At 44.6% G+C, this 15,373-nt stretch overlaps 1 protein-coding gene and 1 pseudogene across 3 annotated transcripts in view; both read left to right on the top strand.

Annotated features, from left to right (window-relative positions):
* The window catches only part of LOC309807680 (interferon regulatory factor 6-like), a 445,413-nt gene extending 430,978 nt beyond the window's left edge, over positions 1-14,435 (top strand). Inside the window, exons 2-3 of one of the 2 annotated variants that reach the window (XM_082627532.1) lie at positions 6,191-6,401; positions 14,149-14,435. In XM_082627532.1, the coding sequence (XP_082483658.1) occupies positions 6,283-6,401; positions 14,149-14,416 (387 nt within the window). In that variant the 5' untranslated portion in view covers positions 6,191-6,282 and the 3' untranslated portion in view covers positions 14,417-14,435. Of the gene's footprint in view, positions 1-6,190; positions 6,402-7,423; positions 8,716-14,148 lie in introns of those variants that run through there. The other variant, XR_014294613.1, reaches the window with a different exon arrangement.
* Positions 1-15,373, top strand: part of LOC309808894 (centrosomal protein of 78 kDa-like) — a 981,446-nt pseudogene that overhangs the window by 573,885 nt on the left and 392,188 nt on the right. The gene's annotated exons all lie outside the window — the stretch shown is intronic.

The raw sequence follows: 15,373 nt of genomic DNA, 5'->3' as shown, positions 1-15,373 counted from the left end.
CAACGGCGCTTTACGGCGGAAGCAGGGTGCCATAAAGCAGACCCGCTTTACGTCGCGCTTGTACGACAGGCGTGGCTGTGAGAATCAGCCTGCATAAACGTGTAGTAACTGAGATGGTTGAATGCAGTGCCTTTGTATTATGCCATAATACAAATACCAACTAACATTTAAGGCTGCCGGTGCATCTCAATTCATCCTCACAACAGTAAACAAATAGGCCTTGTTAATAAGCCTGATATTGGAGATGAGAAAGCTGATGCTTACAAAAGGTTACACACACACTAGCAAGAGAGGAGATGGAAACCTAGTTCTCTCTGATGCGGCCACAGGCTTTTCCCACTAGGATCTGCCACATGCGTGTGCTGTGTGAAGAATGAGGACGCAAGGCTGAGATTCCCGCCCTTACCCTACCCCCTCATTTTCTGAAAGTATTGCAAGGGCCCTTGGTAACACATCTGTTCTGGCATTTTTCATGTTATAAAAGCAAAAACACATCCAGAGAGGTAAAGTGACTTTCCTAAATCACCCGGAGAGTCGATGTTAGAGAAAGCAGTAAAACTCAATAAAGTGTCTCAAAACTGAATTGGGGCAAATTGGGATGGAAAACTTTTAAAGGGTAAGTAACTTTTCTATATCTGGGCCGTGGTGGTGGTTACACCTGGTATACAATTACCAAAATTAATCAAACTGTACCTTTGAAATTGGTACATTTTAATGCAAGTAAATAATAATCTCAATAAACAAAGAGGTAAAAACAGCGCAACTGGACTTAATACTCTAGAGACAGGCAGAGTGTGCAGGGATACTTAAAAACCACAGGATAGGGCTTCCCTGGTGGCGCAGTGGTTGAGAGTCCGCCTGCCGATGCAGGGGACGCGGGTTCGTGCCCCAGGTCTGGGAAGGTCCCCCGTGCCGCGGAGCGGCTAAGCTCGTGAGCCATGGCCGCTGAGCCTGCGCGTCTGGAGCCTGGGCTCCGCAACGGGAGAGGCCACAACAGTGAGAGGCCTGCGTACCGAAAACAAATAAACAAACAAACAAAACATGAAAAAGTCTCCAAAGTCTTTTGGAGGTGGGCAGCATCAGTAGCGAATCGGCTGCTCCAGGAAGTCGTCAGAAAGGAAGATTTAATGTCCTTGTCACCCATACAGACATCACTGTGATTTCGCTGAAGTCCAAATCGGTTCACATAACCCCCTTGCTTGAAATCCTTTAAGGGTTCCTCACCTTACATGGGATTGGGCCTCAATGCCCCAGCAAGGCATGCAAGGCCTTTAGTTGGCTGAATCCTCACCTGTCCGTCTCTCCAACCTCTCTACTCCCACCCACCCACCTCAGCAACAGGGTCCACAGACAGTTCTCCAAACACATCTTTCCACCTTGCTCATGCTATTCCCTCTCCCTGGAACCTTCTTTCCCAGGAAACCCTGACTCAGTGCATCCTCTGTGCAACTCCCCATGACCTTTCCTCTCTCCTCCGCAGCAAGAGGAGCTTCTTTATCTTCTGGGTTCCTAAAACCCTTTGTAGACACCCTTCTAATCTAGCCCATGACAACATAATTATTTGTTAATTGCTTTGTCTCCCCCAACTAGACTATGAGGTCTTTCAAGGGGAAAGCCTGAGGTCTGAGCTTTTTAAATCATTAATGCCTAACATTATGACAGGAACATGGTAACTGTTTAGAAAATGTTTGATAAATGAATGAAGGTTTGCCTGCTAAGCCTCTGCCAGAAAAATGTGAAAAACAGAATGTAGTTACACCAACATTCCACTAGAGAGAGGGAGGTAAAACTTTATCCCCTCTAGTGTAGCATTTTAGCCTTGTTCTCAGTCAGGTGAATATAATCTGATAAAATATTTCAGTTTTAGGCTAGGCCTAATATAAAACAACCTCTGATAAGCTTGAGGAAACATAATTATTACAGGTCACTCTATGCCAGGCTCTGGGTTTGACAATGGATAGTTCTTCTGGGTACAGATGAATAGAAAGTGTAGGCACTATATATAATAGTGTTTTGCATTTTCAAGTTATGTAGAGTGCATTGAAATACATTACAAAGCTTTTCTCTTTTCAGACATAATCTCGTTATCTAAAACATGCTCCACCTAGAAAACTCATTGCTCCTTACACAATAAACGCTGTGGAATCCGATGACTACCCAGCTCTCTAATTTCCTGTTGCCCTATATCCCTCATACCCTGTCTTGAACACACACACATGCTGTTCATGAAGTCAGCTGAAACAACTCATACAGCCTAAAATCTAGAATCTAGATTAATCTCAAGTTCAATACCGATGTTCAATGAGCGTGACAGGCTGACAAACGCTCAAAGGCAGCAGATGACCCTCCCCCACCGGCCCCCAACCCCCAGCAGCACCAAAACTCTGACTGAGCTGCTTCCTTAGCACCCAGCATCTATCAGTTTAGCATTTATCACAGTGTATCGTAAGAGTCTGCATACTTATCCATACCTGGATGAGGCTGAGGGCTCCTTGAAGAGGCTGGAATGGATCTTATTCTTTCCCCCAGCCTCAACTACTAGCACAGCACCTGGCACGTGGTGTTTAGTACATTTTTTTTAATGAATAAACAAGCTCATTTCATTATACAGGTAGCGAGAGACTGATTTCTGCCAGCACTCTCAGGAAGAGGCTGGATGGCTTTGGGGTGTATACAGTCATGTATGCATACATGTGGTGGAGGAGACTGTCTGATTTGAGGCATCTAGGAGGAGACAGATGTGTGGGTGCACACACACCTTCCCCAGAATCTTCCCAGATCAGTAGCTGAGGTGTCGGAGCTTTCATAATTAGAGAGTCATACCTTTGGATTATTTATGGCTCCCTGTCAACATATCTTGAACACATGTGCCCTTGTTACCACTTATATTATCACATAAATTTCAAAACTCAAACTTCCCCAGCATCTGATCTGTATCCTCAAATTGTGCTCCTTCCCCACCTTCCCATCCCTGCTCTGTTGAGAATCTCAGATAGACTCCTGTTTACTTTCTGTGGTTTGTATTAGGACATAGTTTGTCTTTTCAAATACATCACTATATGTCAAATATGCTCTTTCAAATCACGTACACCATAATACTTGCAAGGGATTAAAACACATCAATTTGTATAATTCCATGAGTTCATAATGATACTAAAAATTAAAAAAAAAAACTTGATTGGTCAACATGAGAAGATCCAGTGAATTGACTCCTTGTGTTGAAAATTAGTAAATGAAGGGAGAGAATCAAGCATTTCTTCTGCTTTTCCTATACAAACAGTACCACTGGGTAAGCAAAATTTAGGGGAAGGAAAAGCTTGCTTTCATAGAAATAGTCCAGCAAGTAAGTGAAGAAGAAATGATAGAATTAGAATATCACCTCATGATAGAATTAGAATGTGACCTCTAATGAATTCACGAATTTAGACATTGACTACCAATGACTGGTAACATCACAAAATGAAAGACAACCAGACGGTATACGCCTCCTGATGGAAGTCTAAAATATCAGCTATAATGAAATCTGATCAAAGTTCTAAATCCCACAATGTATTCGCGAGAGACACAGAGAACAGCAGAACATGTTCAACTGACAGTGTAAAAAAAAAAAAAAGACGACATTTATGAGACAATCAGAAATCTGAATACTGACTGGTTACATGATGATATTAAATAATTGTTATCATCTTTTTTTTAGGTGAAATAGTGCCATTGTAGCTATGTTAAAGAAAGAACCCTTATCTTTTAGATATTTAGAAATAAATATTTACAGATAAAATAATACAATGTCTGGGATTTGCTTCAAAAATAATACAGGGGCGGGAGTTAGGGGTAGTGGGTGGGCATACCTTGCATTGAAGCCGAGGGATGGGAACATGGGAGTGTATTATACTGTTTTGTCTACTTTTGTATATACTTGAAATTTTCCAAAGAAAAAGTTTTTAATAAAGAAAAACTAACACTTTTCTGAATACTCTGACCATCTTGTCTTAAGGGACAGCCACCCCCCTCCCACCCCTTGAGATCGTTATCCTAGGGAGTCTCCCCGAATTGAAAATACCCAAGTAACATTAATTCATCAGCCTCTCTTTACAAACTAGTATAAAAGATTATTTCCTGGATTGTTTTTACCCCTGAAAATACTGAGTCCCTGAGGGCAAAGGGCAAAGACAACCCTGCAGGAGGGAAAAGGAAGGGCTGAGCGTGAGAAGAAGAAAGGGAAGAACAAATTTTGCCTTTATTACAATTTTCCCAGGGCCTTCACTAGTTGGCACATGCATCTTCTTTGTGTGGGTTTTACTAAGAGAACTTTCACTGGAGGCATGAAAAATATGTTTCAATTCCGAACTCTCAGGTTAAAATTTCACAAAGCATCCCCTTTTATGTTGTCAAAGGCTAATATAAATATTTTCAGAAGCGGGCTCAGTGAGCCAATGATGAGAGCACTTGGGTGGAGCTAGGGCACAGTTGTGTCTGAACCTGGGAACAGTCTAGACCTGTCCATAGGACTACAATGACATGGAAAGCAGGAGAGAGTAAAGAGTCACATCAAGTGCTCAAGAGTATAGCTTTTTATAGCAGATCTCTGGAAGAACACCAAGAAACTGGTTGCCTCTGGGGAGGGAAGCTGTGGCACTTGGAATAGGGTGGGAGGAGAAAAAACATTGTATGACTTTATTGTCATAGCCAGGTTATACTGTGGTTAGTGCCTTAGTATGTATGATGACATTTGCAAGCAGCCTTTTGTTTACGTAAGTGACTGTACTTTTTATCTTGAAATGAGACAGAAGACACATGTCTGTTTGTTTCTGGGTTCCTTGGCTGGGCCATCTGCTGGCACTACCTGCTGTTTGCATATTTTCTTGATACTCCCTCCCTTTGCCTCCGTACGCCACCCTAAGCTCCCAGAATCTAATTAGGAGTAGATGGTCCCCAGAATGACAAAACTAGGATTTTAATAGTTGTAGTGCGACTTCTATAGGTGTGACATGGTATTGGACAAAGCTCCAATTCTCTCACAGACGCTCCTCTAATAGCAGAGGCAGTGAACACTATCTTTGATGGCTCCTATTTTACCTTAAATATTCAGGTGAATTCTGTGGTTTATGATTGACATTGTAAGTTACTATTAGAAAAAAAGTGTCTCTGTGTTTATCCTGTGGTTTTTGTTTTGTTTTGTTTTTTCGGTACGCGGGCCTCTCACTGTTGTGGCCTCTCCCGTTGCGGAGCCCAGGCTCCGGACGCGCAGGCTCAGCGGCCATGGCTCACGAGCTTAGCCGCTCCGCGGCACGGGGGACCTTCCCGGACCGGGGCACGAACCCGCGTCCCCTGCATCGGCAGGCGGACTCTCAACCACTGCGCCACCAGGGAAGCCCTATCCTGTGGTTTTTAAGTATCCCTGCACACTCTGCCTGTCTCTAGAGTATTAAGTCCAGTTGCGCTGTTTTTACCTCTTTGTTTATTGAGATTATTATTTACTTGCATTAAAATGTACCAATTTCAAAGGTACAGTTTGATTAATTTTGGTAATTGTATACCAGGTGTAACCACCACCACGGCCCAGATATAGAAAAGTTACTTACCCTTTAAAAGTTTTCCATCCCAATTTGCCCCAATTCAGTTTTGAGACACTTTATTGAGTTTTACTGCTTTCTCTAACATCGACTCTCCGGGTGATTTAGGAAAGTCACTTTACCTCTCTGGATGTGTTTTTGCTTTTATAACATGAAAAATGCCAGAACAGATGTGTTACCAAGGGCCCTTGCAATACTTTCAGAAAATGAGGGGGTAGGGTAAGGGCGGGAATCTCAGCCTTGCGTCCTCATTCTTCACACAGCACACGCATGTGGCAGATCCTAGTGGGAAAAGCCTGTGGCCGCATCAGAGAGAACTAGGTTTCCATCTCCTCTCTTGCTAGTGTGTGTGTAACCTTTTGTAAGCATCAGCTTTCTCATCTCCAATATCAGGCTTATTAACAAGGCCTATTTGTTTACTGTTGTGAGGATGAATTGAGATGCACCGGCAGCCTTAAATGTTAGTTGGTATTTGTATTATGGCATAATACAAAGGCACTGCATTCAACCATCTCAGTTACTACACGTTTATGCAGGCTGATTCTCACAGCCACGCCTGTCGTACAAGCGCGACGTAAAGCGGGTCTGCTTTATGGCACCCTGCTTCCGCCGTAAAGCGCCGTTGGCAATCCCGCGTGAGTGGGTTGACGAGACGACTTCCAGGTGAAAAACGCGATTCTTGGAGGTTGGCTGACTTGACGTCTTCCCCATGGTCAAACGCGGGAGCCGGAGCCGGAGCCGGAGCCAGAGCCAGCTGCTCAACTCCCTAACTAAAAAGCAGAAGAAGCATCTAAGGGATTTCGGCGAGGAGCATCCCTTCTATGACAGGTATGGAGAGGCGAGGCTGGGACCGGCGCTGCCGGCGTCCTTTCCCGGTGGGAGCCCGCGTGTCCCCGCGTTTGGTCCGCCGGTGCCCCGGGGGTAGTGACAGGGCAGCTCCCGCCGCGTGCCACGCTGCCCCGGCGCCGGCCTAGCTCGCCCGGGGATCCTGGCGGCTTCCCGCCTGAGATGGGGTTCTTCGCCGGTCTTCCTACCCTTTGTTGAGCCTGTAGTTTGATGCTAGACGGCACGCCTCCTGTGTGGCGACTGGGCAGAGATTTTATAAGCTTGTGTTCGTTTTCTATGTTTTTAAAGAATTGCTTGGGGGCTTCCCTGGTGGCGCAGTGGTTAAGAATCCGCCTGCCAACGGAGGGGACAGGGGTTCGAGCCCTGGTCCGGGAAGATCCCACATGCCGCGGTGCAAGTAAGCCCGTGCGCCACAACTATTGAGCCTGCACTCCAGAGCCCGCGAGCCACAACTACTGAGCCAGGGTGGTGCAACTACTGATGCCCGCGAGCCTAGAGCCCCTGCTCCGCAACAAGAGAAGCCACCTCTCGCCGCAACTAGAGAAAGCCCGGGCGCAGCAACGAAGACCCATAGCAGGCAAAAATAAATAAATTAAAGAAGTTAAAAAAAATAAAAAAAGAATTGCTTGGGGGCTTCCCTGGTGGCGCAGTGGTTGAGAGTCTACCTGCCAATGCAGGGGACACGGGTTCGTGCCCCGGTCTGGGAGGATCCCACATGCCGCAGAGCGGCTGGGCCCGTGGGCCATGGCCGCTGAGCCTGCGCGTCCGGAGCCTGTGCTCCGCAACGGGAGAGGCCACAACAAGAGGCCCGCGTAGCGCAAAAAAAAAAAAAAAAAAAAAAAAAGAATTGCTTGGGACCCTCGACATCACCTATCTATTCAATGACCATGAGGAAAGTAATGTTTGGGTAGTTGTGGGCTCCTCTCTAAGTGTCCAGACTCTCAGTTATGATCTTAGTGCTCATCCCACCCCTTTGGGCTGCTTTATCAACAGTTAGAGGGATAGTCTACTTAAGAAACTTGCTAGAAAAGGTGAACCCCGAGGGCTTTTATTTGCCAAAATTTCCCATCTTTTGGATGAGAGCCTGTTACTGTGTGACTGTAGTATTTGTCATGTGGTCTTGTTAGACTTTTTCATTCGTCTCTTATTATCTATTTGGCATATCCTTCCAAAACCTGTCCAAATGCATATGGAGTTTTTACTTGACAATAGATATAATGTATTTATAACGGTATAGTCTGCCATGTTCATTTAAAGTTGTATCATTAGACTTTTCCTAATTGCTACATACTAGTAGTTAAAGTTTAACATTGCCTGTTTCTTCTCAGGGTTTCCAGAAAGGAAGCAAAACCACAGACTTGTCAACTGGTAATGCTTTATACCTTCTTTATGATAGTAGATTCTGGACTGTTACTTTTAAGATTATATATGGTACTAAAGTTTGGCTACATTTCCACTCTCTTTGATTTTAGATGTAAGCTATACTTTAGTAATATTGCTTAGTTTTAAGTGCAGATGTCTGTTAAAATGCCATTGTGATAACTAACATAGTATAGAGTATGAAACTGTCCTGAGAGATTAGCCTGTTAAGGAGGCTTACCAGAGGGCTCTTGGTGAATCCTAAGAGGGAATGTCGTGTTTGCTTAACATAAAATAGAGTGCAAAATCATCAAAGGTCTTATTTCATTACCACAGACTCAGAAATAAACTACACTTTTTTGTTGTAAGTTTTCCTGTTGCTCCTTTAAAGGTGCCAAATGTCTGACACATAGGTTAGATCGCCTTATAACCTAAAGCTCCATGTGTTTAGTTTGCTGTCTTCCCATGTGGAACATGAGCAGTTCAAAGAAGAGGAAGCGCTTCTAGAATCATAGCTAGATTAGCTGTTTTAAACAAATTTGGTGCTAGGTTTGGTTGAATAGATAGGACTGCGTATTTGCAGAAAAGCTAGTTTTTATCTAGAAAAGTCTGAACTTGGTTCCACTGTGGACCTGATGGTAGTCGTGGGGTAGCAACAAGAACAGTATAATTTTTGTTTTTAAAATCCCCATTTTCCTTTTAGTCAGAGAGTTTATAGATACTTCAAGTTCTGAAAGTGAAGCATAGAGTGAACCAGAACAAGTTTCTGGTTACAACAGACTACTTGCCACATTAAAGGATGTCTCCAAGGAAGATGAGGAGGAGGAAGAGGAAGAAGACAGTGTTCTAGATGAGACAGAAATGAATCTTGAAGATGGCGATAGTGACGTCATTGTGGAGGAAGAGATGGCAGTAGAGTCCACTGACATGCAGAAGAGTGAGTGTCTTTGATGTGGGTTTATCATCTTTGCAGGGACCACAGACAGATTGCCCCAGGGGCAGGGTGCCTTGTACCACAGAGCTGAGTGAAAGCACATGGATTCAAAGCAGAGGTTCTTAACATTGTTGGGCTCTGTGATATCTTCCAGAATCTGATGAAAACACAGGACCCTGTGGCCATAAAAATGCAGAAATGACATTTTTGCTTATGATTTCCAGGATTTCATCAATCCTACTTCAAATTCCCCTGATTGGGAGGAAAGGGAACATAATTCTGTTTTTGTAATGGTCTCAATTTATGAAAGAGATTATTGTTCCTGCCTTAGAGGAACCAAGTTGAATGGAAGATAGACATAAAATATACAAAACTTTTCAAGCATCAAATCTGAATGGAACCGATAAATATAAGTTGTTAAAGAGATGCAAAGTGGTCACATGCTGCCAGGGTGAATGAGGGGAGGCTTCAGAGAAGAGCTGGGACTGAAAGCTTAAAGGGACTCTGTCTTGCTCAGACATCTAGGTGACTACTGTTTTTTAAATTATTTTTTTTTTTTTTTCCATACGCGGGCCTCTCACTGTTGTGGCCTCTCCCGTTGCGGAGCACAGGCTCCGGATGCGCAGGCTCAGCGGCCATGGCTCACGGGCCCAGCCGCTCCACGGCATATGGGATCCTCCCAGACCGGGGCACGAACCCGTATCCCCTGCATCGGCAGGCGGACTCTCAACCACTGCGCCACCAGGGAGGCCCTTAAATTATTATTAATTAATTTATTTTGGGCTGCATTGTGTCTTTGTTGCAGTGCACCGGCTTCTCACTGTGGTGGCTTCTCTTGTTGTGGAGCATGGGCTCTAGGCACGTGGGCTTCGGTAGTTGTGGCACACGGGCTCTAGAGCACAGGCTCTGTAGTTGTGGCGCACGGGCTTAGTTGCTCGGCGGCATGTGGGATCTCCCCAGACTAGGGCTTGAAACCACGTCCCCTGCATTAGCAGGCGAATTCTTAACCACTGTGCCACCAGGGAAGTCCCCATAGGTGACTTTTTTTTTTTTTTAAATGGTTTGCTGTTTTTTTGTTTAATTAATTTATTTTTTGTTTTATTTTATTTTTGGCTGTGTTGGGTCTTCATTGCTGCACGTGGCCTTTCTCTAGTTACAGGGAGCGGGGGCTACTCTTCGTTGCGGTGCGCGGGCTTCTCATGGCGGTGGCTTCTCTTGTTGCAGAGCATGGGCTCTAGGCACGCAGGCTCAGTAGTTGTGGCACTCGGGCTTAGTTGCTCCGCAGCATGTGGGATCTTCCCGGACCAGGGCTCGAACCCGTGTCCCCTGCATTGGCAGGCGGATTCTTAACCACTGCGCCACCAGGGAAGCCCACCCATAGGTGACTTTTTAATTTAACATTAAAATCAACTTTATTGAAGTATGAATTACATTCAACAAGGTGTACCCGTTCTAAGCATGTAATTTGATAAGTCTTGACAAATGTGTATATCTATATTGTCATCGCCAAAGTCAAGATACAGAACACTTCCAATACCTGCAAAAAGTTCCTTCTTGTCCTTTTACAGTCAGTTTCCCAGGCCTGGCATCAGGCAACCACTGACATGCTTTCTTTCACTATGTATTAGTGTTTCCTATTCTAGAAATTCATATGAATGGAAGCATACAACAAGTACCCTTTTGCACGTGGCTTCTTTGGCTCCTCATGTTGTTGTGACTCATCCGTGTAGCTCATATTAGTAATTCATTTCTTTTTATTACTGGAATAGTAGTCCGTTGTCTGAATATATCTGGGTAACTTTTTATATTCTATTATCTTAATGCCTACTTGCCTTACTGTATTTTTTTCTATACTTTAAGGTGTCACACACCATTCTTAGTATTTTCATTCATCACTTGTACTCGGATAAAAAAATCGTTGCCTCAGACTTAGGGATTGTTTTAATTTTGTTGGTTTTCCAGTTTTCTTTCATGTTTTAGGTTTTTAAAAATGAAAAGTTTGGCTTTTTAAATTATAAAAGTAATATACATTTACTGTAAAAATTTAAGAGGGTAATATAGTTAACATATATCTCCTCCACCCTGGGGTGAACACCTTTAACATTTTATAGAACCTTCCAGACTACTTTTTTATGGATATATGAGTGAATATATATTTGTGTGTATGTGCATAATGGCCTCATACATTTCTGTAAGTTACTTTTTTCTTTAATAATATAACGTGTGTAACTGTGGGTTACTGCAGCTAGAACCCTGGTGTCCAAGCTCCCAGGCCAAATCTCCTTCTACTACATTACACTACCATGGGGAGGTTTAAAAAAGAAAGGGAAAGTATGAAGGGTGATTTTTCCATAAATTAAATCAACTTTAAAAGGCGCATTTGGAGAGTCAGAGAGTACTGATATTGTTAGAAAGAAGAAAGGTTGAAAAGCTGGTTAAATCTCATTCAAAAGAAATCCATATGTACCACATTGTAAAAAAGAGAAGGAAGACGGCATTCATGATTACTGGGCTGGCAGGGTAGGGGACAGTTGCATGCTGGGGGTGGCTCTCGTACTGGCTCTTCCACTCTTCACACTTGTGCTCGGCCAGGGCCAGGGACCGCTGAGGGAGATCAGAGGAGAGGGTGGTGCCTTGGGGGTTCCAGGGGGTTGTGCAGCTGGCTCCCTTGCCACCCAGACTGCCCCAGGGTTCCCAGCCCCAAGGATTATGGAGCATCCCCACACCTGTTTGCTCTGCAGTTGCTGTCCTGCACGCATTTTCTCCTCCAGCACTTTCTGCAGTGTCTCCTTGGCCTTCTGCTCATAGCTGTTTTTCTGGCCTTCCATCCGTAATAGCAACTTATTCATTCCCCAAGAAGTGTATTTCTGTAAATTTGAGGCAATTCAACAAATACACGTTGACCTACTGTGTGCTAAAGCCTGAGCCGGGATACAGAAATGAAAAGAAATTGGTCCTTGCCCACAGGGCAGAGATGTCAGTAATCTGGTGGACCTTCTTCCAGGCTGGAGGCAGGCAGGGAGAGTCCCTCAGGTGATGTGAGAGGTGAGTGGGGATAAAAAACTGCCCTGGGCATGCTGGGCATTCTCCCCTAGGCCTTCCACAGGCATTTGAAATCCGACATTTCCAAAGGGAAATCATCTTTCTAAACCTGCTCCTATCTCAGTGGCCAGCATCACCACCCACCCAGTCTCCCAAACCCTAAACCAGGGAATCATCCTTGATTTCTCTCTCACCTTCTTCAAGGAATCAGTTCATCATCAAGCTTTGTCAAGTCAGCGTCTTTAACGGCTCGTTCGTTACCTGTATCCTCTATCCCTACTGCCACCTCCTTAGTTCAGACCCTAGTGACACTATTATATGGATTATATAGAGACTATGTGTTATCTTCATGCCTTGCCTCCCTTCAAACCCTTTTCAGTCCTGCAGCTAGAGGGTTCTTTCTAAAACTTAAATCTGATCACATCACAACCTGCTTAAATCTCTCAGTGGTTCTCAGTGTTCTAAGAATCAGGTCCAAACCCCTTGGCATGGTTCCTACTTACAAGCCCAGACTTTGATCTCATGCTGCCTCCACGCAAGCTGAACTGCTTGTAGGTCCCCTAAGCACTGTGCTTTTCAGCCTCTGCCTTTGCCCATAAAGCTTCTTCTGCTTAGAGTATCGTGACCCACGCTTCTCACCTGGTTAACTTCTACCCATGTTCAAGATGCAGCCCTAGAATCATAAATTCTGATAAACTTGGCCAACCATACCTACCCCCCGACTCTTTATGGATTAGGCAGTTTTACTGGTGTTCACATAGTATCTGTATTTCTGATCTGTGGACTCATCTGTCTCCTTTAAGGGATTGTAAACTCCTTTGGGGCAGGGAGCATTTTTTAAAAAATAAAATTATTTTTGTAGGCTTGGGGATCTGAACAATAGTAAAGTCAAGTTTTAAAAATGAATACATTTGTATTTTTAGAATTTCTCCTGGCTTCAAGGTCAAAAAGAAAAAGACACAAGAGCAGCTTTGCAAATTCACTGGGGGTCTTGCCTTTCCAGTGCTTTTCATTCTTACGCCCTGTGATTTTTGGGAAAGCAGGAGCCTTTTACTGTCGATTCTGGGTTACCCAACTGGGTAAGAGATAGTCTAGATAATGCAGATTTAGAGTTCAATATCAAATCATTTCCATTTAGCTTTGGAGTCATCTGAAAATTTGGATTTAAATGTTGAGTGGGTCTTATGTTCTTGGAATTGTCATTAGAAACCAGATACAGGAGTTACTGGTTGAGATCATACATGGTTATGTCCAGGTTATTGGACTTAACCATGCTGGTCACTGACCAGCTTTATCCCCCTTTGAAAACGAGTAGACTGGCATTCTGGATTATATGTCAGTCTCTTATGAGCTTGGTTGGCATTACTGAAAAAATAAAAGTTGTGGATCCGCAAACCCATAGACTCTATAGGCTATGTTCCCCTGCAGAATTCTAACTACACGGCCACCTTATCTTCCTAACATCAAGTGGGAGCAGTCTGGCCGGTCCATCTCGTTCTCTTGATCTTGAGTCCTCTGCAAAAGACATCCCCCTTTTCTGCACCAGCACGTACGTCACAGCCCTGAAGAAAGTGTAGACATCTGAGATACGTTAACAGTGGGGGAGGGCTGATATCCCGTGAACAGACACATAAATGCCTGTTAGACCTGGAAATTGAAAACCAGAGAGGCGGGGCCCCACTGGTTTTGGCCCAGGCCACCAGCCCCTGGTGTTCCCAGCAAAATGTTCCCAATGTGGGAGTTTGAGGAAGCAGGGAAAGGCAGGTGGTGTGAGTTTATTAGGACTTGAGGCCCTCAGCCTCGCACTGAGGCCAGCTGAACCCCCAGAGCGTGCTTCCTGCCCTCCTATGGGCTGCTACTCCTAAAGGTACTTGGTTTCAACAGTTATTTGTGCATCAGATTAAAGACTGAAGGGAGAGGGAACAGCAAGCCTAAATTCTTCATATCATACGCCACCTCCCTTTCTCTTCTTATTATATAAGCAATTCATGTGAAAAAAAAATAAGGCAAGCAAAACAAAACAAAATTACCTGAAGTCTTGCTATCCAAAAGTTACCATTAGTATTTTGGTGTATACTTGTTCCAGATTTTTCTTTATTTTCAACCCTTCATTAAGGCCATTGTAGTCTCGACAGATGCTGCTGGCACAAGCACTTGAGATGAGGCTCCTCTTTTTAAAATACTGTATTTGCATTTGGCTTAATTTGTCTCAGGCCCTGCCTTGCCTGGTCCCCAGCGTGGTGTTTTCTGCTGCAGTCTCTGTAAATTGGAGTTGGGGTGATGGGGCGGTCAGGCAGGGCTGTGTGTATCTGTGTCTGTATGAGGGAGGGCGGGCACACTTTCCAGTGTTTCTGGGCAATAAGCAGGCACGCACTGCGGTTTCCTATCCCTCAGGCCTGGGCTGTGGAGACAGGGGAAGTACCAGGAAGGGGTGGACGACCCCGACCCAGCTAAATGGAAGGCCCAGCTCCGCTGTGCGCTCAACAAGAGCAGGGAATTCAACCTGATGTACGACGGCACCAAGGAGGTGCCCATAAACCCAGTGAAGATATATCAAGTGTGTGACATCCCCCAGCCCCAGGGCTCTATCATTAACCCAGGTGAGGCCCCAGCTGCTGGGGAGAAGGTGGACAGTGTGCCAGGTTCCGGGCTGGACCCTTAAAGCGATAGTCGACTTGAAAGTCGCCTCGCTTACAATGTTGAAGACTGGTAAATAAAGCAAGAAATGCTGTCCCTAGAAAGAACCCAGAGAACAAAAGATATAAACTCAGCACAGTCTTCCTGCCCACCCAGTGGAACAGTAAAGCATTAGAAAGAAGAGGGGGTATTGAGTTCTATAAAAAATAACTTCTCTTGGGACTCAACACTGAGAAGAGAGGCCAGGTAGTTTAGAAGAAGGAGGGCTTAAAACTTAGAAGGTCTGAGTTATAAACCTCGGTCTTTCCATTTCACTACTTGTGGGACATTGAATCAAGTCATTCAACGTTTTGAGCCTCAGCTTCTTCCTATATATAGGAAGAAGCTACTATAAAATCTGGGTTCTCATCTTTCCTGCGTATTTCAAAGGCTGTTCTAAGAATCAATTGCCATGACATTATGAAGGCTGTTAAGTTCTCTTTATAAATGATGGGTAAGTGATCATTTAATTTGTATGGTATTTTTCCTAGGAGAATACCACCTGATCCCTATATTTACTCAATGTTGAGCCAGTTCCGACTAAGAGCCAGATAATTTAGACTTGACCTCCAGTGCATCTAGTGAGGCTCTGCCATGAGGGAAGGGTCTGTCTTCACAGTAAGCTTATAAAGGAGAGAAGCTGTGCTCCTTGGGCCCTTAGAAGGGATGCGAATGTGTGGAAAGGGGTTTAGAGTAGGAATTAAAAGATTTCTAGGAGAAGGGAGTAGGGTCTGCAGCTCCTGGATAGGGGAGGGGATGAGAGCTTGCACTGGGGCTCCGTAGGAGGAGCTGGGAGTGGGGTGAACACCCTTGGTTCCCACTCTTTGGCACTGAGGGTGCACACTGAACCCAAGGAACCTCTGTGCTGGCAGTGCCTAGCTTGAACAGTGGGTCAGCTGCAGGGATGACAGTGCAACGTGAGCGCCTCACTTTTGACCTTTGT

The sequence above is a fragment of the Mesoplodon mirus genome (genome assembly GCF_964341445.2).
Source record: "Mesoplodon mirus genome assembly, chromosome: 7".
Taxonomy (NCBI): domain Eukaryota; kingdom Metazoa; phylum Chordata; class Mammalia; order Artiodactyla; family Ziphiidae; genus Mesoplodon; species Mesoplodon mirus.
Note: the sequence above shows the minus strand (reverse complement) of the source record. Positions and strands in the feature narration are given on the sequence as shown.